General features: G+C 46.3%; 1 protein-coding gene across 1 annotated transcript; it reads right to left on the bottom strand.

Moving 5' to 3' along the window:
- Nucleotides 1-5,037: 5,037 nt before the first annotated feature.
- LOC143926941 (hyaluronidase-2-like) lies at nt 5,038-23,740 on the bottom strand. Its single transcript, XM_077450970.1, has 5 exons — nt 23,403-23,740; nt 16,453-16,724; nt 12,746-13,713; nt 12,099-12,188; nt 5,038-5,467 (listed from the first exon to the last, which is right to left on the bottom strand). Exons 3-5 carry the CDS (start codon nt 13,679-13,681, stop codon nt 5,084-5,086), a joined length of 1,410 nt encoding a protein of 469 aa, XP_077307096.1. The 5' UTR covers nt 13,682-13,713; nt 16,453-16,724; nt 23,403-23,740; the 3' UTR covers nt 5,038-5,083.
- Nucleotides 23,741-24,385: the final 645 nt, after the last annotated feature.

Genomic DNA, 24,385 nt, shown 5'->3' with positions numbered 1-24,385 from the left:
TATATATATATATATATATATATATATATATATATATATATATATATATATATATATATATATATATATATGTGTATATATATAATGTTTGGGGGGTTCTAAGTAATTTTCTAGCAAAAAAAGAAAATTATTTTAACTTGAAACCAACAATTGTCAGGAAAAGGTTTAGTGTTTTAAGTGGTTAAACTTTTTTTTCACTAAAGGCCCGTACACACGGTCGGACTTTTTGACAACAAACATGCAAATTAGCTGTTTTGGAGCAACATCCGACTGTGTGTACGCTCCATCGGACAAACTTTTTCTGTTTTCATCGGACTTTTGTTGGCTGTGCGAACGGACAAACTTTCTGGCAACAAAAGTCTGATGGAGCAAAGTCCGACCGTGTGTACGCAAAAGCATCGGACTTTTGTACAAGGTACAAACACGCATGCTCAGAACCTATGCAAACGATCAGACTACAATACAGAAGTTGACCAAAGGTGGCGCTGGAGTCATTGAACGTCCTCTTTTGAAGTGGCGTCCGTACGTTGTGACGTCACCACGTTCGTGTTTGTTGTCAAAAAGTCCGACCGTGTGTATGCAATACAAACTTGTGGACCACGCCCTTTGTACAAAAGTCCACGGAAAAGTTTGTACAAGTCCGACCGTGTGTACAGGCCTTTACACAAAATCTATTCCATTGACAAATTGTTACAATGTTTATATTTAAGTTCAACTGATAAAGAATGTTTTGATTCTCGGCAGACTGCCCAGTTTTTTTCTTCCTTTCTTTTGATGGCTTCAGAAGAGCAGAGAGAATTCTCTGCATAGAAAGAATTGTGAAACACTTTAGTCAAGATCTCGATAACGATTCTTGACGATTAATCGTGCAGCTCTACTCTAAACTTATTTTTTATTTTTTTTGCTTTCCAAAAAAAAGGCCTCTAAACTCAACTGCCTAGAAACGTCTATAAACGACCCCGTGTACATGTACTGATAAGGCTTCATGTACATGGTAAACGGACGTTTAGGAGCAGTTGGGCAATTTTTTTTTTCAACTTCTCCTGAACTCTCCTCCGTGTTATCTTACCAGTACATGTACACAGGTTCCTTTATAGTCGTTTCGAGGCACTTGCGTTTAGAGGCTTTTTTTTGGAACCCCCAAAAAAATGCATTTCAGAAGCTGTGTTTAGAAGCATTTCAAACGCCAAACGCGCGGCTAAACGCGGTAACTCGCGTTTAGCCGCATTTCGTTTACAGGCTTTTTTTTATTTTTGGCTATTTTGAAAATAAAAAGTTTTTTTTTTTTTTTTTCAAAAGCTTCTAAACGCAAACGCGGCTAAACGGACGTTTTGAACACGGGTTACTATCTGTCAAGTTAAGTCGTTCAGGAGAGGTTGTAAAAATGTCCCGTGTACATTAAAGCCTAATGCCGCGCACACACGAGCGAAATGTCCGACAGAAAAAGTCAGACGGAAACTTTTCATCGGATATTCCGATTGTGTGTGTGGGCCTCATCTGACTCTTTTTTTTTTTTTTTTCGAAAATTCTGACGGACCTAGGAATAGAACATGTTTTAAATATTTCTGACGGAACCAATTCCTATCGGGAAAACCGCTCGTCTGTATGCTGGTCCGACGGACCAAAAAACGACGCATGCTCCGAAGCAAGTACGAGACGGAAGCTATTGGCTACTGGCTATTGAACTTCCTTTTTCTAGTCGTACGTGTTGTACGTCACCGCGTTCTGGACGGTCGGTGGTGATCGTGTGTAGGCAAGACAGGGGAAAACCGGTCGTGTGTATGCGGCATTAGATAACATAGAGGAGAGTTCAGGAGTAGTGATGGACGAACTTCCGACGGGACATTTCGCGAATGCGGACCGCGAACGCGGCCGATAGTTCGCGAACCAGAGCGTTCGCGGCGGGCCCCATTGACTTCAATGGGAGGCGAACTTCGCAAACCTATAGGTCAAATTTGCAGCCACAAAATAATTATTAGCTGTGCAAACATTCTGTTATATCATAAATAACATAAGTCTCACCACATGGCCAATGACATAACACATGTATGAGGTGAATCTGGGATCGATAACTACAAGCATTCTTTTTTTATATGGAAAATTGTTGTGACAATTCAGGACTGTGGAGCGCATGAAGGCAATGGAGGAGACGGAAGGTCAGGGACCAGGGTAGGCAAAGAAGAGGGTGCAGGAGATGATCACCAGCAGCATGACATACAGCAATGACACCTGCACCATGATAGAGTCATCTGACAACAGCACCGTGATAGAGGGCACTGACATCAGCAGCGTGACATAAAGCACTAACACCAGCACCGTGATATACAGCACTGACAGCAGCACCGTGATAGAGAGCACCGACATCAGCAGCGTGACATAAAGCACTCACACCAGCACCGTGATATACAGCACTAACAGCAGCACCGTGATAGAGAGCACTGACATCAGCACCGTGATATACAGCACTGACACCTGCACCGTGATAGAGAGCACTGACATCAGCAGCGTGAGAGTGGCTGCGCATCAGAAATGTCCTCTTGATATGGATCGGAAAATAATTCCTGTGACTCAAGCGGACGGTATGTGGTGGTGGTGGTGTTGTTGTTGGTGTTGTTGGTGGTAGTGTCTTTGGGGGTGCACATAGCAGAGAGTGAAGAAGAGGGTGCAGATCGAGAGGATGAGGAGGGTGCAGAAGAGTAAGGCTGAGCGAGCCATTCAACCAAGTCTGGTGCGTCCTTTAAAGTAATTGAACGCACCTTCTGCAACTTCCCACTTTGGCTCAAGCCTGTTGCTCCTGCCCTACCCCTACCACCCCTGCGGAAGGGCCTGCCTCTTCCTCTGCCTGTCATTTTTTAAATGACCCTGTGACAAAGCTCTCAGTCCCTATACCAATGAAGGACTGCTGCAGTATAGGGCAGCGGTCAGCAGTAGTGCACCTCAACCCTATGTATTGTGGACCGATACCAGTCCTTATAGAATAGCAGACTGTACCGCACTCAACCCTATGTTCTGTAGCACCCTAGACCAAGTTACCAGTCCTGAAAAGAACTTTTGTGTACCAAATAGCTAGCGATTTATCTCTCCCTTCTCCACACAGCAACCTTTCCCTATAGTGACAGAAGAAAGAATGTAAAATGGCCGCCGGATCGGGTCTATTTATAAGTTAGGGGGAATGTCCAAGTGTCCATGTGCTGTAATGTCTCAATTGGCTGTCCTGTACCCCATGATGGATGTGTCATCAGGTCAAAGTTCTTTTACACAGTAAAAACACGGAAGTCCGCCGGGCGAACGGCACCAATAGTCCGCCGAACGGGCGGACCACGAAACAGCCGAAATTCACCGCGAAACGACCGCCGGGCGAACCGTTCGGCCATCACTATTCAGGAGCAGTTGAAAAAAAATGCCCAACTGCTCCTAAACGTCCGTTTACCAGCAGCAATGTACATGAGGCCTATTAACAAAATCTATAAAAAAAAAGGATAATACCCATCTGACCTTCAGAAGATTTTACCCCCCTTTATGAGCATTTAAACTGCCCTGCGTTACTTTAAAGGAGACGTCCTGCCTGAGCTTTTTTTAAGGCTGGGCTTCTCCTCTGGGTCACAGGAGTGCAATCCGTTTTGCACTCCTGTGACCCGTTTTCAGCGGAGAGCGGTCTGAAGTCCGCTTTCCGCTGACGTCACTGCCATCAGTCGAGGCACCACGTCATCCCGACTTCCCAAGTCCGGATCCGCCAGCTGCCTTGATTGGTGGCAGTGTCAGCATCTGAGCCGGCCGCTCCTCGCCCCTCCACAGCTCAGCGCTCCAGTGATGGTGGAGGGACAGAGAGGAGAGACGCTGATTTACAGTCATCGGCTCTCCTCTCGGGGATCTGTGAAAACCGAGCCATCGGCGATGTTCGGTGGCTCGTTTCTCAGTGCAGAGACGGCGGGGGACAGCTCGGTCTGAGTATGAGTATGAATCTTTAATTTAAAAAAATACAGAACATACTTCTCTTTCAACTGACAATTGCGCAGTCATGCAACACTGCACCCAAATAAAAACTTACAGTCAGGGGCGGACTGACCATTCGGCCCCTCGGGCACTGCCACTAGGGGGACCCATCAGGGTTGCCAGCCTCAGTAAAACCAGGGACAGTATGTAAAAATCTGTGTTTTTTTTACATCTGTCTCTGAAAAATGTCCCTTTAAAGCGGTGCTTCAGCCCAAAAAAAAAAATATTTAAAAGTCAGCAGCTGAAACAAAAGTAGCTGCCGACTTTTAATAAGGAGACTTACCTTTCCAGGGCGCCCGCGATGTCGGCCGCCGAGGCCGACATGTCCCTCGGCTCTCGGGTCCCAGCGCTGCCATTCCAACTAAGGGAGACAGGCAGTGGAGCCTTGCGGCTTCACTGCCCGTTTTTCCTACTGCGCATGCGCGAATCGCGCGGCGCTTTGTGAATGGGACGCGCTGCGTTAGGGAACACACAGTTCCCGGGAAACACAGCGCGCCCCATTACTCAGAAGACAGTGCGGAGGAGGGGAGAAGACCAATGATCACCGAGGAGAAGGAAGAAGGCAGATTAGAAAGACTGCCTAGTAACAGGGATTTCTGGACAGGTAAAAAATGTTTTTTTTTTCAATTGTTTTTTTTTATATATTTTTTTAAGAATATTAATGCTTTTTTTTTTTTTTTAGTGTGGCCCTCCACTTTAACGACATCCTTTTGGTCTAAATATCCAGAGATTATAGCTGCCCCACTTCTCCAGTACCTTCTCAGCCAATAGAAACATGTATGTGTATACTGTGTGTGTGTGTGTTTGTGTATACGGGCCCCATAATCTCCTATTGCCCGGGGCCCTATGAGTTTTCAGTCCACCCCTGCTTACAGTATATAATTTTTTCACACAAATAGAGATTTCTTCTGGTGGTATTTTATCACCTCTGTCTTTTGCTTGGTTTTTTTTTTTTTTGCGATATAAACAAAGAAAGACCAAACATTTTGAAAAATATATATATATATTTTTTTTTACTTTCTGCTAAAAAACATATCCCTAAAAAAAAATGTCTTCATAAATTTCCATTCCAGCACCAATAAGAGAACCATTAATACCCAGGACTGTACGCAGCCCCTGACGGACCCGTAGGTTCTGTACCGTTGTACATGCAATTCTTAATGCTGCAGGGGTTTCCGGGAGAGTCCAGGTAACCCTGACAATGAAAGTGTGCGTGTAGAAAATCAACATCCTCTGAAGACAGCCGGCCCTCGGCCCACATCGGAACGGGTGCTTTGGACCCCGAAGGTGCCCGAATGATGCGGAAGTTGGCGGGGTTGAGGTGGAGAAAGGCGTTACTAGTGTGTTTTCTGCGCAGGCACCGTCCGTGTCCACCGCAGAGCTCCTGGCTGCAGAGGGAGGCCGCGGTGGTGACATTCACAATGTATCGACCCAAATCTTCCTTTAGGTACGATGTCAAGTTCTGGCAGGTTTGCTGCGGAAAAGAGAACCAGATTAGAATTGTTTGTAGAGACCATATAATGATCCCATAACACTCAGCACCAGGGCCATCTTTAAGGCAGGGCAAAAGGGGCAGCTGCCCTGGGCCCTGTCATTGTTGAGGGGCCCAAAGCAGATGCCTCATACTTGCCAACTATCACAGTTTAAATTCCCTTGTCTCTTGAAGTTTTAGTCCTGTGCTGTGTCCTGATATCTCAGTGCGAAGTGCTGCTACTAATGCTGCCCAGCTCTGCCCTATTGTTGTGTACAGATGACTCACCTGCAGTCCCTGTGTGTACAAGTAAATAGCTGCGGCCGGTAGCATTGATATGTAAATAAAGGTGGCATTCATATGTAAATCATGCTCCCCTGCAGTGAGGAGATGATGTGTTGTAACCTCTAGCAACCTCAGTGAGAAGTATTACTGTACAGTAATCTCTAGCAACCAATTAACAAGCAGAAATCATTTGATGTAACCTCTAGCAACTAATCAGTGACCCGTAATGTGTGCTGTAACCTCTAGCAACCAGTGATTAAATAGTAATGATATGCTGTAACTGCTGGCAACCAATCGCAATTGCTGCCTGATTTGATACAGTAAACTGATTTTAAGTCTAGCTGCTATTTATTGTATGTCTCAGGGCAGGTGGAGAGAGAAATTGCATGGGGGGGGGGGCAAGAAAATTTTTGCCCAGGGTCCAATCAATAATAAAGACGCACCCGTCACCCTCAATAGAATTGCAGATGACGTTAAATTTAGATTCAGTTTTACAGATTTAGATGGCCAAATCCAAATTGCAGAGTTTTTTGTGGTTTCTGGGAATCTACACCAAAGGTTGCTCTAATGGCGCGTACACGCGAGCGGAATTTCCCTCGGAAAAATCTTGGATGGTTTTTCCGACAGAACTCCACTCAAGCTTGACCTGCATACACACGGGGTCACACAAAAGTTCTCTGACCTTTCGACCGCTAAGGACGCGGGGACGTACAACACTACGACGAGCCAAGAAAATGAAGTTCAATGCTTCTGAGCAATGCTCCTGAGCAACTTCCGAAAAGTTGTGAGCTCTATCTAAGCTTTCCCTTCTGATCAGCAACCATTCCCTGTCCTTAACCAATGAGATACCTGTACCTACTTTACCAAACTCGCAAATGCGTATCAAACCTGGGAGCCAGGGCCTTAAAAAAGCTCTGCCTGACCCAAGATGGCCACCAGAATCACATGAGATGGCAGTATCCAATGGGATAGCTTCCCCAGCGACCCAGGAAACCATAGAGGTACCCTGTTCCTCCTGATTTCTTCTTCAACTGCAGAACCACTGATGGAGAGTGTCACCTGCCATGGAGAAAGTACCTGCCTAAAGTACCTGCCTAAAGTACTTGCCTAAAGTACTTGCCTAAAGTACCTGCCTAAAGTACCTGCCTAAAGTACTTGCCTAAAGTACCTGCCTAAAGTACCTGCCTAAAGTACCTGCCTAAAGTACTTACCTAAAGTACCTGCCTAAAGTACCTGCCTAAAGTACTTACCTAAAGTACCTGCCTAAAGTACCTGCCTAAACACTTGGTAGGAAGTAAGTGGCTCAGGATGTTTTTGGCTCCATCATCTCATCAGGCCAGGTGCACATAATTGCCTCTTTGCTGGTCTATAGCACACACTTTTTTGGAGCCTGAGTTGGGTTTTCAACAGAATGTTATGGAAATTCTGAGTTTTGAAGGTTTCACAAATTTTTAACTTGTTCGAACAAAAAACCCCAGCTAGATGTAAAACAGACTTGAATATTGCCAATAATAAGCCTTTTATCTTTATACCAGATCAGCAACTGAACAGCTGGCACTGTAATGCCGCGTACACGCGGCCGCAATTTCCGACGGAAACATTCCGATGGGAGATTTTCATCGGATTTTCCGACCGTGTGTATGCCCCATCGGTCTTTTTCTGTCGGCATTTCCGACGGTCTTTAGATTGGGAGCCTGTTCTTAATTTTTCCGACGGAAAACCTTCCTATTGGATTTTTCGATCGTGTGTATGCAATTCCGACACGTAATATTCCGACGCATGCTTGGAAGCATTAAACTTCTCTTTTATAGTGCCATCTAACGTGCTGTATGTCGCTTTGTTATTGACCGTCGGAATTTGGTGTGACCGTGTGTAGACAAGACAGTTTGAGCGAAATTCCGTCAGCATTCCGACAGGAAAACCATCAGCGTTTTTTTCCGAGGAGAATTCCGATCGCGTGTACGCGGCATAATGCCCTGTACACATTGTCGGACATTCCGACCACAAAATCCGTTGGATTTTTTCCAACGGATCTTGTCCGAAACTGATGTTGCCTACACACCAAGTTGTCGGAAAATCCGATCGTTCGGAACGAGGTGAAGTTTGTTGCGTACGACGGGATTACGTAGAGGCTAGTAGCCAATAGCTTTGGTCTCAGAAATTTGATCTAAGCATGCGTGGCACTTTGTCCGTAGGAATTCTCTACAAACTATCGGAAAAAGTCCGATCGGATTTTTTTGTCGGAAAATTTTAGATCCTGCTCTCAAATTTTTTCCGTCTGAATTTCCGACGGAAAAAGTCCGATAGAGCCCACACACACGATCGGATTTTCCGACAATATAATCCGATCGGACCTTTTCCTTCGGAATTTCCGACCGTGTGTACAAGGGCATAAGACTTCATGTCTATACAAATCCATTACCACCTTGACCTCCTCCGAATCGAATGCTTTCCTCTATCTACACTCAACTACCAAAAACACTAAATGGAATATATCATTACTTGCTGGGGGGAGAAATAGAGAAGCATGGGCCATACCATTATAGCAAAGAAGGTTACACAGTGATGCAGGTACCCCAAAGCCAAGGAATTCCATAGCTGATGGGGTAACATCTGGAGAAGCCTGTGCCATTTGCCAGCCATGTCAATTACCGGCCTCTGATGTCGCATACACATGACCGGTTTTGCCGTCGGAATTAAGTCCGAAGGTTTTTTCGACGGAATTCCAACGGAATTCAGCTCAAAATTACTTGCGTACACACGGTCACATCAAATTCCGACGGTCAAAAAAACGCGGCGGCGTACAACACGTACGACGGGACTAGAAAAAGGAAGTTTAATGCTCCCGAGCATGCGTCGGAATTTTGCGCGTCGGAATTGCATACACATGAACGGAATTTCCGATAGAAACTTTTTCCGTCTGAAAAATTGAGAACATGCTCTCAATCTTTTGCTGGCCGAAAATTCCCACCAGCCAAAGTCCGATGGAGCTTACGCACGATCGCATTTTCCGATGAAAAGCTCTCATCGGTCTTTTGCTGGCCGAAATTCCGATCGTGTGTACGCGGCATTACTTTTCCAAATGAGCACAGTGAGTGACCAGTATCGATCACGCCATGGGCCGCACTCCCGCACGATCTGTCACCCGCTGGCAGATAACTGTACCGGCCTGCTGCATGTGCCACGTGACCAATCACAGCAGATCACATGACAGTTGTACACAGTGAAAGGCTTTGTGCCATGTGACCGGTGTGGCCAATCACAGCAGATCACATGACAGTTGTACACAATGAAAGGCTTTGTACCATGTGACCGGTGTGGCCAATCACAGCAGATCACATGACAGTTGTACACAATGAAAGGCTTTGTGCTATGTGACCGGTGTGGCCAATCACAGCAGATCACATGACAGTTGTACACAATGAAAGGCTTTGTGCTATGTGACCGGTGTGGCCAATCACAGCAGATCACATGACAGCTGTACACAATGAAAAGCGTGGATACATGCGTTTCATTGTGTACTGTTGTGATGAGCTTTGTGATTGGTCTGTCATGGTTATGCAGTGATCTTCCTGTGTTTGCTTACCTTCCCTCATGTCTTCAGACTAAGAAGCCAGCTACTTCCACCTGGTGGTTTTTATAACCTCTCCTCTAAGCATGGCTCCACCCCAGGCCCTATCAGGGAGCCCTATATAAACCTGTGCACTGCAGGGCTCAGTGCTGATCAACCATTGTGTATTCCTTTGTGTATTAGCTTCCTGTTTCCTGTCGTGTGCTCTGCTACTGATTTCCGTTACCGACCTTGGCGTGTTCTGACCATTGCTGCTTGCCTGTGACCCTGACCTATTGGCGTGTACCCGACTATTCTGTTCTGCTTGTGGCCCCGACTTTGGCTTTGTCCCTCACCATCCCTATCCTCCTGTTCCCTACTGTGGGTGTGAGCTGGGGGACCCTGGGGGTCGCGACCTGGAGCCAGTTGCAGCCAAGACCATCTTCACCACTCGAAGCTCTGGTGAACACCAGCTGGCTCTTAGACTCCGCGCCCCGGGGAATCTTACGCTCTTACCCCAGTGGGATCTGTCCCCCGTCTGCAGCAGTCAGCCGTAGGGTCCACTACCTTGCGGTGCACTCCGGATCCCTACGAGGTGCACCTGTCACCTCGCCTCTAGGTGACCTGACATGGTCACAGTCATCACAAGGAACAGACAGGGCCAATCACAGCCCATCTGTACCATTTGATTAGCTGTGGCCAATCACAACAGTAAACAAAAAATTTGTACTTTTTATAAAAAAAAAAAAAAATGGTTGCTTACAACTGTAAAATGCACCATTATAAGCAATCATAGCGTGTAAAAATAAAATAAAAATCCTGATCACTTCCCTAGAGTAGTACAGTGCTACTGTGGTAACATTGTATTGCTCTGGTCAATGTATGTAAAAAAAATAAAAATAAAAAAAAAAATGTGAAAAAAAATTGAAAAAATTATAAAAAATGTAAATAAAAAATAAAATACTGTCACCAGCCGGCGTGCCTGATCACCGCCACGCCAGTTATAGGATGACCCTGTACTGCACTGGTGACAATATGCACAAAAATTGTAAAAAATTGTGAAAAAAAATGTTTTTTTTTATTTCTTTCTTTTCCAAATAATTGTGACAAAAAAATTACAACTTCAAAAAACTCGCCATGCCTCTTACTAAATACCTTGGACTGTCTACTTTCCAAAAAGGGTCATTTGGGGGGCATTTGCGCTATCCTGTCTCGGGCCTCAAGAAATTAGACCGGCCGTCAGTACATCAGGATCGATCAATTTTCCATAGTTTGTGGACATTTCCTACAGACTAAATAATATACACTGATTTGGGGTTTTTCTCACCAAAGAAATGTAGCAAAATACATTTTGGCCTAAATTCCCCAAGATAAATATCTGCCCTTCGACAGTGCATAGGTGGCCAGATTGGAAACTGTCTTGGCTGGAGCTTCCGCCAGTCTCTCCCTATAATGGACATTTAGTAACTCTACTATTCGGACCCCCCTGACCCCTACCCTCATCTACGCCCCTCGGGTGTATTGTCTACTAAGGCAGCATTTTCAGACTCTATGATCCAGAAAAAGCATGCACATCGGGTGTGTCACTTTCACTGGCTGCATAATTGTTTAATGTAAATGGCTTGTAAAGTTGACAGGTATCCCCGTTTAGGGTGGCATCAACATGGAAAACAAAACAGCTGGAGGCAGTGCCGGGAGAAGGTCACCTAGAGCCCAGGGTGAACATGCAAAATTGCGCCCCCCTAACATGTATGAGCATTATGTGTCAGCAAGGATCCCCCACCTCATAATTATCAAGCACTAATCTTCATGCTTACCGCCTAAGCATAAATTCCCCCCTCCTCCCAGTACAAATCCGCACCCCTACTAAAATTCCCTCCTTTTAGGCAGAAATCTTTGACCCCCATCCCCGCCCAGCTAAAATCCTCTCTCCCCATATGCCCCCAGCACAAATAACCCCCCTCCTAGTCCTCTCTGAGCACAATCCCCCCCACCACTTCAAATCCCCCCCAGCAGAAATTCCCCTCCACCAATTTCCCATCCTAGCACAAATCCCCCCCCCCCAAGTTCCCCTCCTAGCACTACTACTTCTGAATCATCCATATTAGCACAAACTCACCCCCCCCCCCAAAAAAAAAATCCCCTCCTAGCACAAATTCCCCTCCACCAATTTCCCATCCAGGCACAAATCCCGCCCCCCCCCCCCCCCCCCCAAGTTCCCCTCCTAGCACTATACCTCTGAATATTCCATATTAGCTCACTCTCACCCCGCCCCCCAAAAAAATTGCTCTCCTAGCACAAATCCCCTCCCCCCTCCAAAGTTCCCCTCCTAGCACTAATACTTCTGAATCTTCCATATTAGCACAAACTCACCCCCCCCCCAAAAAAAAAAAATTCCCCTCCTAGCACAAATTCCCCTACACCAATTTCCCTTCCAGGCACAAATCCCCCCCCCCCCCCCAAGTTCCCCTACTAGCACTAATATTTATGAATCTTCCATATTAGCACAAACTCACCCCCCCCCCAAAAAAAATTCCCCTCCTAGAGCCCAAATCCCATCCCCCCAATATCCTTGTGGTGCTCCCCCACCTCGCATGACACCACAGTGCCCAGAGCAGCTGCCCCTCCTGCCCACCCCTTGTCCCTGGCCGGAGGGGATCATAAATGGAAGTCTATTCATTTCGGTCATGATGGGTTTCATTTAAGTAACAGGATTAAGTGGAAGAAAAAAAATGAATGTCTTGGGCAATGGGCAGAACTCCGGATCAGAACACATGATATGGGTCTTCATACACTCACCTTGTTCTTGGCATATCCTGCATCACCCCAAAATATCACTCCAGCCGCCCCCTGCGCCGCACTCTCTCCGACGGTTGAGATGAGATCCATCTAAAGGTAGAAGATATAAAATCATTGATTAGAATAATGAAACCTAAAAGATCACATAGAAACCTTGCAGCCCGCCCCCAGGACATGGCGGAACCGGTCATTTGTCTAAAGAAATGGTGCCATAAAATGGAAAAATCTTACTCAGAATCCAGAACACATGAGGATGGAGTAAGGGCCCAATCACATCTATGTATGTATGTTACTACAAGCTCTACAATGTGCCTTCATAGGTGTGGATGGGCCTTACTCATTGGTACACTCTCTAGAAGAAGGCATAGAACCATCCAATTAAAGGACCACACCACCCAATCACAACATACACTATATCACCAAAAGTATAGGGACACCTGTCTTTAAACGCACATGAACTTTGACGGCATGCCAGTCTTAGTCCGTAGGGTTCAATATTGGGTTGGCCCTCCCTTTGTAGCTATTACAGCTTCAACTCTTCTCAATCCCCCCCCCCCCCCCCCGCTCCTTTGTGTAGGTGGTGATCATTATTGGCAGAGAAGGAAGGACCTTTCTGCTGGTGCACATCGCTCATTGTGTTGTCTTACCTGGGAAAGAAGGTTGTTGTTTTCTTTGTAGGTGGGTCTTGTGTACACGAAAACAGGCAGAGAGTAACTTCTGTGTTGTGGTGTCGTCCTCATGGCCTCTTTTACCCGGTAGTGGACAAATTTACGTCCATTTACAGAAGACCTAAGAGCGAAGTCTAGGTAGATGGATGGATAAAGGGCGGTACTCTCCTTCCACAGCCACCATAATTGGTCATTACGTGCCATCTCCACATCGGGACACTTGCCAGTATAATTATTCCAGTTAGTCAAGTAGTCATAGTTGTGGCAGTCCGGTAACAAGTAATACCCCCAGAGCTGGCGGGGTCGGAGCTTTTTTGCGTACTGCAGTGTTTCTACCAAAAACTCGCGGGCGCATTTTTCGAATTTATACCAAGCTTCCTTGATTACCTTTTCATGCGTCCAGTTTGGATAACGAGAAGCCACCAGCTGCCGGGAAGCTTGCCTGTATATGTTCATCCTCTGCCAGTTTCGAACCCAAATGGGTCGCCATTCTTCCCAGTCAATGACTCCCAGCCCTTCTTTATGAACTGACGGCATGTATTTGTTAATCCCGACCAACATCTGGTCCAGGTGAGCCCGCAGGCTGGCATTTTGGGGCACACCTCCATTGACAGAAACATTGTACTCGTCATAGAAAGGGTAGTGCCCCAGGCGCTCCTTGTAGAAGAGGGTGAGATCCTGGCCCACAATACCCTCAGTAGGTGTTGAGTTTATGTCAAAAAGTCGAAGGTCAAGAGACACATTGTAACGGAGCTGGCAGTTCTGAGTGGGCGCATTCCATACCACCATGAAAGGGCGACCACTGAACATGGGACAGACGGTGGGCTTGTTTGTCTCCATGTTAGATGACTGCATATCAACTACTATGGTAAGGAGACCCAACAGGGACCAGAAAAGGACGAAGAGGGTTGTCATTGAGAAAGACTGGAGATTGAGCTTGGATAGACCTACAAATAGAAAAAGCAACATGTTAACGCACAGGAAAAGGAGACACAAGAAGTGAGAGGACATCTTTACAAAGTGAGGGGCATTCCGCGCTACCAGAACAGGTGACCATATTGGCTATCTGATTGGCCAGGGCCACGATGACGTCCATCCCGCACATGCGCGTGGAAGCCCTCGGTTTCCGGCACAAAGCTCTGAAGGTCTGGCAAGGTATGCCAGGCCTTCAAAGAGCATGCGCCGGTGACGTAACTGGCTGCATGTAGGGCGAATATCTCCTGAACAGTGCATGTTTAGGAGATATTCATTTTACATACAGGTAAGCCTTATTATAGGCTCACCTGTAGGCCAAAATGACCAAGCAGGGTTTGTTTACACTTTAAAGTGATTGCAAACGATCACATTGTAAAACAACCCATTCAGTTTGAAATAGAAATGAAAGACAAAACATGTGTGTGTGTGTGTAAACATGATGTAGACCCTGGCTGTAGGTAGGGTTGCTAACAAATTTAGTTTCCTAGGTGGTAACTAGCCCTGTCTAATTGTTAGGGGGATCCACTGACTTTTCTCACCTCTGCACCTCTCTCTTCTGTCACTAGGTGGCATTGTTGCCTGTTGCATTAGAATGAAAAGGGCACAGGGAATTCAGACAGGACTGGATGGGTTGTCTCAGCCAATTGGCAGGGGCTTTTTTTGACCCCTTGGTCTGCTGGGAGAGCCTATTTATTTGGGAGGAATCAGATGATCAGGGGTTCTGTGCCACCTACATGGTCGCCTGGGTGGATGTGTGTTACAAGGCTCCGGGTTTCTAAGCCAGAGGCCAGAGGGCTATCCCGGGAGAACCTTGCTGCTTGGCTGTCTGAGGCCTATCCAGGTTTGAGAGTGCAGGGTTGGAGCTTCAGGCCGGAAGCCCAACCAAGTTGAGAGATGGGGAACCAAATTATGGCCAGCGGTGAGGGAGAAACAGTTGCCATAAGGGATGACCACTCCTGTCACCAGGGGCAAGTGAAGATCAAGGCCAGGGGTAAAGGTGAAGCGGTCACCACCAAGGGACAACTACTCCTGTTATCAGAGGCCAGTGTATGGAAGTCTGAAGAGTGATTAACCAGCCCCAATGACCGTGACGCTACCCTTCTCTCTACCTCCAGTGGATGGATCTTTTATGACCCTTGAGATCGGTGAACTTGGCCATACTGAAGATTCCAAAATGTAAAAAGAAAACACGCAGAGAGAGGACGAGTGAAGTACAAGGAGCTGAATTTTGGAACTCCTTGCCTCTGAAACTGAGACTTGAGAATTACTTCTTGAAAAATAATTTTCATTGGGGTGTGATGGACAGACTCCCTTTTTTAGTTAGGCCTTGCTAGCTAGTGGAAAGGCAGGCGCCCCAATACTTTTGGTAATATGGTGTAAGTAATTGGACTACACTTGCAGACAACAAGGTCCACCCAGAATCCAAGGGGTGAGGTCTGGGTGGACCTTGTTGTCTGCAAGTGTAGTCCAATTACTTACACCATATTACCAAAAGTATTGGGACACCTGCCTTTCCACACACATGAACTTCAGTGTCATCCCAGTCTTAGCCCTTGTACACACGATCAGAGATTCCGACGGAATGTGTCCGATCGGAGTGTTTTGTCGGATATTCCGACTGTGTGTGGTCTGCATCGGACTGTTTCCGTTGGAATATCCATCGGACCAAATTTTCCAACTTGCCGGAAATATTTTCTGACAAAATGTTCTGATCGGACATACTCCGATCATGTGTAGAGAATTCCGATCGGACAAAGTGCCACGCATGCTCAGATCAAATTCCTACATCAAAGCTATTGGCTACTAGCCTGAACGTAGTCCCATCGTAACGAAATAACGTAATCACGTTCTGAAACGTCGATTTTCCGACAACTTTGTCCGACCGTGTGTATGCAACAGTTTCGGACAAGATCCGTCGGACAAAATCCGGCGGACAAAATCCGACGGATTTGGTTGTCAGAATCTCTGACCGTGTGTACTAGTCCATAGGGTTCAACATTGGGTCGGCCCACCCTTTGCAGCTATAACAGCTTCACCTCTTCTGGGAAGGCCGTCCACAAGGTTTAGGAGTGTGCGTCTATGGGATTTTTCGACCATTCTTCCAAAAGCACTTTTGTGAGGAGAAGCAGCAGGAACCTATCCCCCACTTCCGGGAGGCCTCACCCTGGCGACCTTGAACCTCCCCCCCCCCCAACTCCTTCCTCCACCACCGGGCCAGTTAGAAAGCGCAGCACGCTTCCCTTAACACGAATGGTGGTGGCAGCGCCAGACAGCCGATTCGGAAAATCGGCCGGGGTGCAGAAATTGCGAGATCCCTGGACAGGTAAGTGTCCTAATATTAAAAGTCAACAGCTACAGTATTTGTAATTTTTTAATTTACATTTTTAATTTTTTATTCATTTTAATTTTTTTAAGACTTTTAATTTTTTAATTAAAATTTTTAATTTTTTTATTCATTTTTAATTTTTTTAAGACTTTTAATTTTTTTTTATTTAAATTAAATTTTTTTTATTAATTTACATTTTTTTAAGACTTTTAATTTTTTTGGTGGGGGCTGGAGCTCCTCTTTAACTGCAAGATTCCTAGGTGGAAATGATTTCATTGAATAAAATATAACACCGCCAATCTATCATACAAAACTATGACACCACCTTCAATGGGATTCGGAAGTAAGGGAAACATTACTGTATGGAGAAGAAACTACGTCTTACCAACCCAACGATCGTTGTATTAGATGATGGAACCACCCGGGGATTCATAAGGCTGTTAAAACGATGACCTGTAGGGAATGTTTAGGGAGCTTCAAGGAGACCGACCGATAGAACGTCTGAGTGGGATAGGACGATGATCTGCCTTTTGAGGAGAGTGTGGAGATCTTCAATGGAGGTGGTGTGTCCTTAGGTCCAGGCGTGTTCCAGATGATGAGCGATCGATGTCGTGTCCTCTCTAGATGCTTCCGTTTTTATTCACAAAATTCCCTTATCTAAGAACAAATTTAGAGGGTGTAGTTAGGAATGTTTACCCACCTCTGATTGGAAGGCGCTTCTTTAGATTAAACAATGGCTGTACCTGCCCACCAAATGGAGCTCTAAGACTTGGAATTCTTATTTTATGTCTTCTGGAAATTAAATTTGGATTTATTCGACCCAACCCTATTTGGGAATTTAATATATTTTTTTCATCCGGGGTCAAATCACAAACATGTTATCCTTATAATAGTGTAGATAGGTGCAGTCCATAGTTTGTAAAACATTATCTGTAGTATTAACCACTTAAAGTGGTTGTAAACCCTTACAAACCACTTTGACCTACAGGTAAGCCTAGATTAAGGCTTACCTGTAGGTCCAAGCAATATCTCCTAAACCTATATGGTTTAGGAGATATTTGCCCGAAAACGGGCACCGCTGTCTACGGCGCATGTGCCGTAGACAGCGGCGCGCAAGCGCACTGAGCGCGGCATTTCCAAGAATGGAGCTGCCGCGCGTGTCGACTCTTGTCAGCATTCGCGGGAGTGACGTCATCGCGGCTTCGCCGAATGACAGCGGCGGAGCTGCGCGACCCCACCAACAAGATGGATGCGGCGGACTACAGGGGACAGCGGCGACTTCGCTGTCTCCTGTGTCAGGTAAGTGACACATAATGGGCTACTATGCGATGCGATGCATAGTAGTCCATTATGCTTTGCCTTTGCAGGGAATGAAAGAGGAAGTAAACTCATCAGGGTTTACTTCCTCTTTAAGGACCGAGACACTTTCTGAGATTTGTTGTTTACAAGTTAAAAAATGTTTTTTTTTTGCTAGAAAATTACTTAGAACCCCCTAGAGAATAAAATGGCGGTCGTTGCAATACTTTCTGTCACGCCGTATTTGCGCACCGGTCTTACAAGCGCACTTTTTTTTTTTGGGGGGGGGAAAAAAATACACTTTTTTGAATTAAAAAATAAGACAACAGTAGAGTTAGCCCAATCTTTTTTGTTATATTGTGAAAGATAATGTTACACCGAGTAAATTGATACCCAACATGTCACGCTTCAAAATTGCGCCCCGCATTCGTGGAATGGTGACAAACTTTTACCCTTAAAAATCTCCGTAGGCGACGTTTTAAAAAATTCTACAGGTTGAATGTTTTAAGTCACAGAGGAGGTCTAGGGCCAGAATTATTGCTCTCGCTCTGCCGATCGCGGCGATGCCTCACATGTGTGGTTTGAACACCGTTTTCATATGTGGGCGCTACTCACGTATGCGTTCGCTTCTGCGTGCGAGCTGGGCGGGACGGGGCGTGTTTAAAAAGAATGTTTTATTATTATTTATTTTACCTTTTTATTTTTACACTGTTCTTTTAAAAAAAAAATTCTCACTTTTATTCCTATTACATGGAATGTAGAAAAAAAAAAAGCATGACAGGTCCTCTTAACCACCTCAATACCGGGCATTTTCACCCCCTTCCTGCCCAGGCTGTTTTTTCAACGCTGTCGCACTTTGAATGACAATTGCGCAGTCATGCAACATCAGGGGCAGACTGACAGCTCATGGGGCCCCCGGGCAATAGGAGATTATGGGGACCCCGGGGGAATAGGAGATTATGGGGCCCCCAGGCAGTAGATTATGGCCACACAGTATACACACACACATATACAGTATACACACACAGACACACAATATACACATACCGTATACACACACAGAATACACACAGGGCCGTCTGTATTGATTGGACTCTGGGCAAAACTTTCCTTGGGGGCCCCCCATGCAGCTTCGCTCTCCACCTGCTCTGAGACATACAATAAATAGCAGCTAGACTTAAAATCAGTTTACTGAATCAGATAAGGTGGCTATTGCAATTGTTTGCCAGAGGTTACAGCGTATCATTACCGCTCACTGACTGGTTGCTAGAGGTTACAGCACACATTATGGCTCACTGATTAGTTGCTAGAGGTTACAGCACATGATTTTTGCTTGTTGATTGGTTGCTAGAGATTACTGTGGATATGACCTCAGCGGGGCATGATATACATATCAATGCCGCTTGCAGCCACTATTTACATATGAATGCCGGTAATTATATGTAAACACAGGGTCTGCAGGGGAGTCACCTGTACAAAACAATAGGGCAGAGCTGGGCAGCATTAATAGCAGTACTTCACACTGAGATATCGGGACACAGCACAGGACTAAAACCTCAAGGAATGAGGGAATTTAAACCAGGATAGTTGGCAAGTATGAGGCAGCTGCTTTGGGCCCCACAACAATGACAGGGCCCAGGGCAGCTGCCTCTTTTGCCCTGCCTTAAAAATGGCCCTGAATACACATACACACACTGAAAAGATACTGGAGAGGTGGGGCAGCTATAATCTTAGGATCTTTAAAAAAACACAGATTTTTACATACTGTCCCTGGTTTTATTGAGGCTGGCAACCCTGATGGGGCCCCTTGGTGGCATGGGGCCCTCAGGCAGTGCCCAGAGATAAAAGATACCCTGTCCACCTTTTAGGAGTTCCCTGAAAACTCATTTATTCAGGAAAGCCGATCCCACACTCACCTAACTGCCCCCGAGCCCCGACCCCCCCCCCCCCCCATCATCAAATCATTCTCTGCAGCTATTACCTTTTGTACCACCACCCCCTCCCTTTAGAATGTACGCTCTACGACCAGGGCCCTCCTGTACCTTTTGTATTGTACTGTAATTGTGTTGTCCCCCCCTATACATTGTAAAGCGCTGCGTGAACTGTTGCCGCTATATAAATCATGTATAAAAATAATAATAATAAGGTGGAAGGCGCACTTGGGGTGTACGGCCAGCTCACTATCATTTGGACGCATGTTGCAACAATATATCACTTTCTTTCTGTATGGACCTGTATGAAACTCTTATGGACTGATTACTGTCACTTTATATCATTTCACTTGTTATATTATTATTTTTGTATTCAGCTCGGCAATTGTTTTTTTTATATGAATTTTGACACAGTTTGTGTCGGCAGCTTGCGTCTTCATGAGAGAGAGAGGGCGGAGCCTATCTGGAGTAGGGTTGCCACCTTTTCTTCAAGTCAAACCCGAACACTTTAGCGGTGCACAGAATTATTATTTTTTTTTTAATATAAACTATACATATATTTTGCTATTAAATAGCATTTCTAATCATATGAAGTTAATAACAAGAGTCCCGATTTACATCAGAGTCCACAGAGTTCTCCTTTTACATTTGAACTCGCAGAGTTCCCATCCACTGTAAGGGGGATTCTGTAGACTCTGATGTAAGGGAGAACTCTGGGGACTGTGACATAAGGGATGCTCTGCGAACCCTGATCTAAGGGGGAACACTGAGAACTCTGATGTAAGGGGGGAACGCTGTGGCTTTGGTGTAAAGGGGAACTGTGATGTAAGGGGTGCTCTGAGAACCCTGATTTACCTTAGTGTACTCACTCAGAGGCAGGAGAGAGAAGGTAGGAGACTTCAGTCACAAACAGGGATGGATGGTGAGCTCACTTACCCCTTGGCAGTCAGCACCTTTCATCCAGATGTCTCTGAGGCTGCTGGACTTCAAATTTCCAGCCCCCACTTTCCATTTCCGAGGCACATCTCTGGGGATTGGAGTGTGGGCAGAGGGGTAGGGGCGGGAGGAAGAGGTGCAGATCGAGCCCTCGCTCCTCTCCCATCTGTATGTGTATTTGGGGGGGGGGGGGGATTGTTAATAATGGCTTTGGGCAGTGTGAAACAGAGTGTAACGGACACTCTCAGCTTAGACAAATGCAGCCAGCAACCCTTCTGGGAAGCCATAGTCCAGTCTCAATAATGTGTCCGGGTTTCAGGCAGGCTGAAACCTGGACGCATGATGCCAAACCCGAACTGTCCGGGTGAATCCTGGACAGGTGGCAACCCTAATCTGGAGCTGCGTGTCTGAATGGACACAGGGAGCTGCACCTCGGCATTGGGTACACCCCCATAGTAAGCTGCTTGCTGTGGGGGTCACTGAACAAGAGGGAGGGGCCAGGAGAGCTGAGGAGGGACCCAAGAAGAGGCGGATCGGGGGCTGCTCTGTGCAAAACCATTACACAGAGCAGGTAAGTATAACAGGTTTGTTATTTTTAAGCCCAAAAAAACAAAACAAAAACGAGACTTTACAATCACTTTAAGGAGAAAGTGTATGTAAGAGTATGGCCAAAACTTTTTTTCTGTTTTGCAAACCTGTGACCCATTTTAAGCCGACAAAGGGCTAAAGCCTGCTGTAGGCTGATGTCACCCATCCAGTCCTCACTCAGGAAACCCACCCAGGACCAGCACCTGGCATTGCACTGAGAGCCCGATCCAGCACCTCCCGCCCCCTTCAGAGCAAAGGGGAGAACTGAGCGATCAGTGGTGTTTGATCGCTCAGTTCTCACCGTAGAACCAGCGGGGGAGGGGGGGGGGGACAATTGCAACAACAGATAGATGCTGCATCCACCTAGGTGAGTATCATTTTTTGTTGTTTTTTTTTTTGAAATACCAAACTTCTCTTTTTTGAAAAACACGGAAGTTTTGATTCTGCAGGTAGAGATAGTCAGCCAGGAATGTGTATTTGCTCATCTATTTTGCAGGTGATAAGCCTGATAGTATTAGCTTAGGACAGATGTCTTCTTGCTGCTCTAATGACTGAAGCCTGGAGGCTTATGATGTCTATCAGAGGGAGGCCGGGGTGTGTATTGTGTTGGGATTATGGAGGCCAAATCAAAGGGTTATCTGTTTGCTGTGCTTTGTTTTTTTTTTTTTTTTTGGATGTTGGTTAACTTGGTTAAGGTTCTGCTGCATCCTATCAATAGACTGATAAGGATGTTTTTGAAAAGTTTATCAATTGTAGAAGATGGAGATCCTCACTCTGTATAATCCCCCCCCCCCCCCCCAATCTGAGACACTTAACAGAGGGGGGGTTGGGGCGCTGCCACTGCACTGGACCCACATTATACAGCCCAGGCAAATATATATATTTTTTTATATATCTTTTATTTTAAAGTTTAATACAGTACATTTCATAGGCAAATATAGAGTAGGGTGACCAGCAGGGCCGGGCCAAGGAGTGGGCAGGAGAGGGGCAGCTGCCCTGGGCACTGTGGTTTCATGTGAGGTGGGGGGGGGGCACCACAAGGAAATTGGGGGAGGGGATTTGTGTTGGAAAGGGGGATTTGGGGGGCAGCAGGGAGTAAGTATTGTTCTAGGATGGGAAATTTGGGGGGGGGGGGTATGCTAAAATTTAAGAGGAGAAGAAATGGGGGGAAGAAGATTTGTGCTAGGAGGGATGATTGGGGCGCTTTGTGCTGGAAGGAGGGATTTGCAGTGGGGTTATTGGGAGGGGCAATTTTAGGGGTAGATAATATGTGCTAGGAGGAGTGATTTTATTTTTATTTTTTGAGGGGGGGCACTTGAATTGGGGGGATTTGGAGGATGGAGGGGGGTAAGATTTGTGCTGGGAGGGGGATTTCAGCAGGGGAACAGATTTGCACTGGGAGGAGGGGGAATTTATGCTTAGGGGGGTGAAAAAGATTAGTGCTCAGTTTCTTTTTTTTTTTTTTTGGGGGGGGGGGGGGTTAGATTTTTGATGACACATAATGCTCATACACATAAGGGGCGGGGGGGGGGGGCACAGTTTGGCATGTTTGCCCTGGGCTCTGGATGACCATGTCCCGGCACTGGTGACCAGCATAGGTGTACGCAGTCTATTGCATTAGGGTGTGCACCCCAAAGCTCAAACACAAAATACTGATCACTCACAATGCTCATTCAGAAAGGGGATGGTCAATTACATATTTACCGACCCCTTCCTCCACTCATGCCAAAACATATTACATATTTACCGACCCCTTCCTCCACTCATGCCAAAACATATTACATATTTACCGACCCCTTCCTCCACTCATGCCAAAACATATTACATATTTACCGACCCCTTAATCCACTCATGCTAAAAAAACATCCTTGCAGCAACAGCTGGCGGGAGAGGAGAGAAGCTGCTAGTACTACAGGGGGAAACGGGGAGCCAGGAAAGTAGGGGGGATCTGTGCTGTAAAGGGTGATTAGGGTGTGCCTGGGCACACCTGGCACACCCTGTGCGCAAACCTATGGTGAAACCGGGGACAGACTTGCTTCAGGGAGAGTGTCCTCAATCCAGGACTGGGGACGTCTGGTCAGCCTACCCTCAGATTATTGACTTCTATAGAATAATTGCCCTTTGTATAGAATGTCCTGGTATTGGACTTAATAGCCGGAGGTATTTGTGCTTTTCTGAGAAGGTAATTTGGACACGTGAATATATGATGCCTGCATACAACACATAGAGGGGGCGATTTACTAAAACTGGAGCACCCGGAATCCGGTGCAGCTGTGCATGGTAACCAATCAGCTTCTATCTTCAGCTTGTTTACTTTGACAATAAAACCTGGAAGCTGATTGGTTTACGGGGTGGATTTACTAAAGCGAAAAAGACTGTGCAGTTGCTCCAGAGCTTAGTAAACGAATAGAAGCTCTGCTGACTTCCATCAGCCAATCACGTGCAAGCAAAAATGCTGTTTCCTGACAGACTTCCATGGCAGCATAAGTTTGGGTAGCTCTGCCCCTTGCTCCTCTCCTGTAGGACCCCAAGCCTTGCTCCTTTTTTGTCCTCCTCACTCATAAGGACCATTTCGTCTTCCTACCCTTTGGAAGACGTGGCGACCGGGGTCTCACGCGGGACAGCCGTGCGGATATTGGGAGCGTCCTGTGATGTCCAGAAGTTTCTATGATGGCTCCAGTAGTCACCGAGTTCCCCAGCTAACAGCGGGGTGGTGAATGGCGCACATGCGCAGAAGCTTGACACTTGTAATAACGGAAGCCTTTAAGGCCCCTTGACGGCTTGCTGCTCCAGATGGAATCTCTTTTAGTCCAGTTTTGAGTAATGTCTTTCAAAGGTGTTCTTTCGGATTGAGGTCAGGACTCTGTGCAGGCCAGTCAAGTTCCTCCACCCCATACTCGCTCATCCATGTCTTTATGGACCTTGCTTTGTGCACTGGTGCGCAGTCATGTTGGAGCAGGAAGGGGCCGTCCCCAAACTATACCCACAAAGTTGGCAGCATGAAATTGTCCAAAATGTCTTGGTATGCTGATGCATTAAGAGTTCCCTTCACTGGAACTAAGGGGCCAATCCAACCCCTGAAAAACAACCCCACACCATAATCCCCCCCCCCCCCCCCCCCCCCTCCACCAAATGGTTTGGACCAGTGCACAAAGCAAGGTTCATAAAGACACGGATGAGCGAGTTTGGGGTGGAGCAACTTGACTGTCCTGACCTCAACCTGATAGAACACCTTTGGGATGAATTTAGAGCGGAGACTGTGAGCCAGGCCTTCTCGTCCAACATCAGTGCCTGACCTCACAATTGAGCTTCTGGAAGAATGGTCAAACCAGGGGCGGACTGACAACTCATGGGGCCCCCAGGCAATCAGAGATTATGGGGCCACACAGTAGACACAAACACACATACAGTATACAACCACACAGTACACACAGACATGTTTCTATTGGCTGAGAAGGTACTGGAGAGGCGGGGCAGCTATAATCTCCGGATTTTTAGACCAAAAGGATGTCGGTGAGGGACATTTCAGAGACATATGTAAAAAAAAAAAAAAACACAAATTTTTAC

This window comes from Lithobates pipiens, unplaced genomic scaffold (genome assembly GCF_037356315.1).
Source record: "Lithobates pipiens isolate NorthernLeopardFrog02 unplaced genomic scaffold, aLitPip1_a1.2 Scaffold_23, whole genome shotgun sequence".
Classification (NCBI taxonomy): domain Eukaryota; kingdom Metazoa; phylum Chordata; class Amphibia; order Anura; family Ranidae; genus Lithobates; species Lithobates pipiens.
This window is presented reverse-complemented; position numbering and strand designations above follow the sequence as displayed.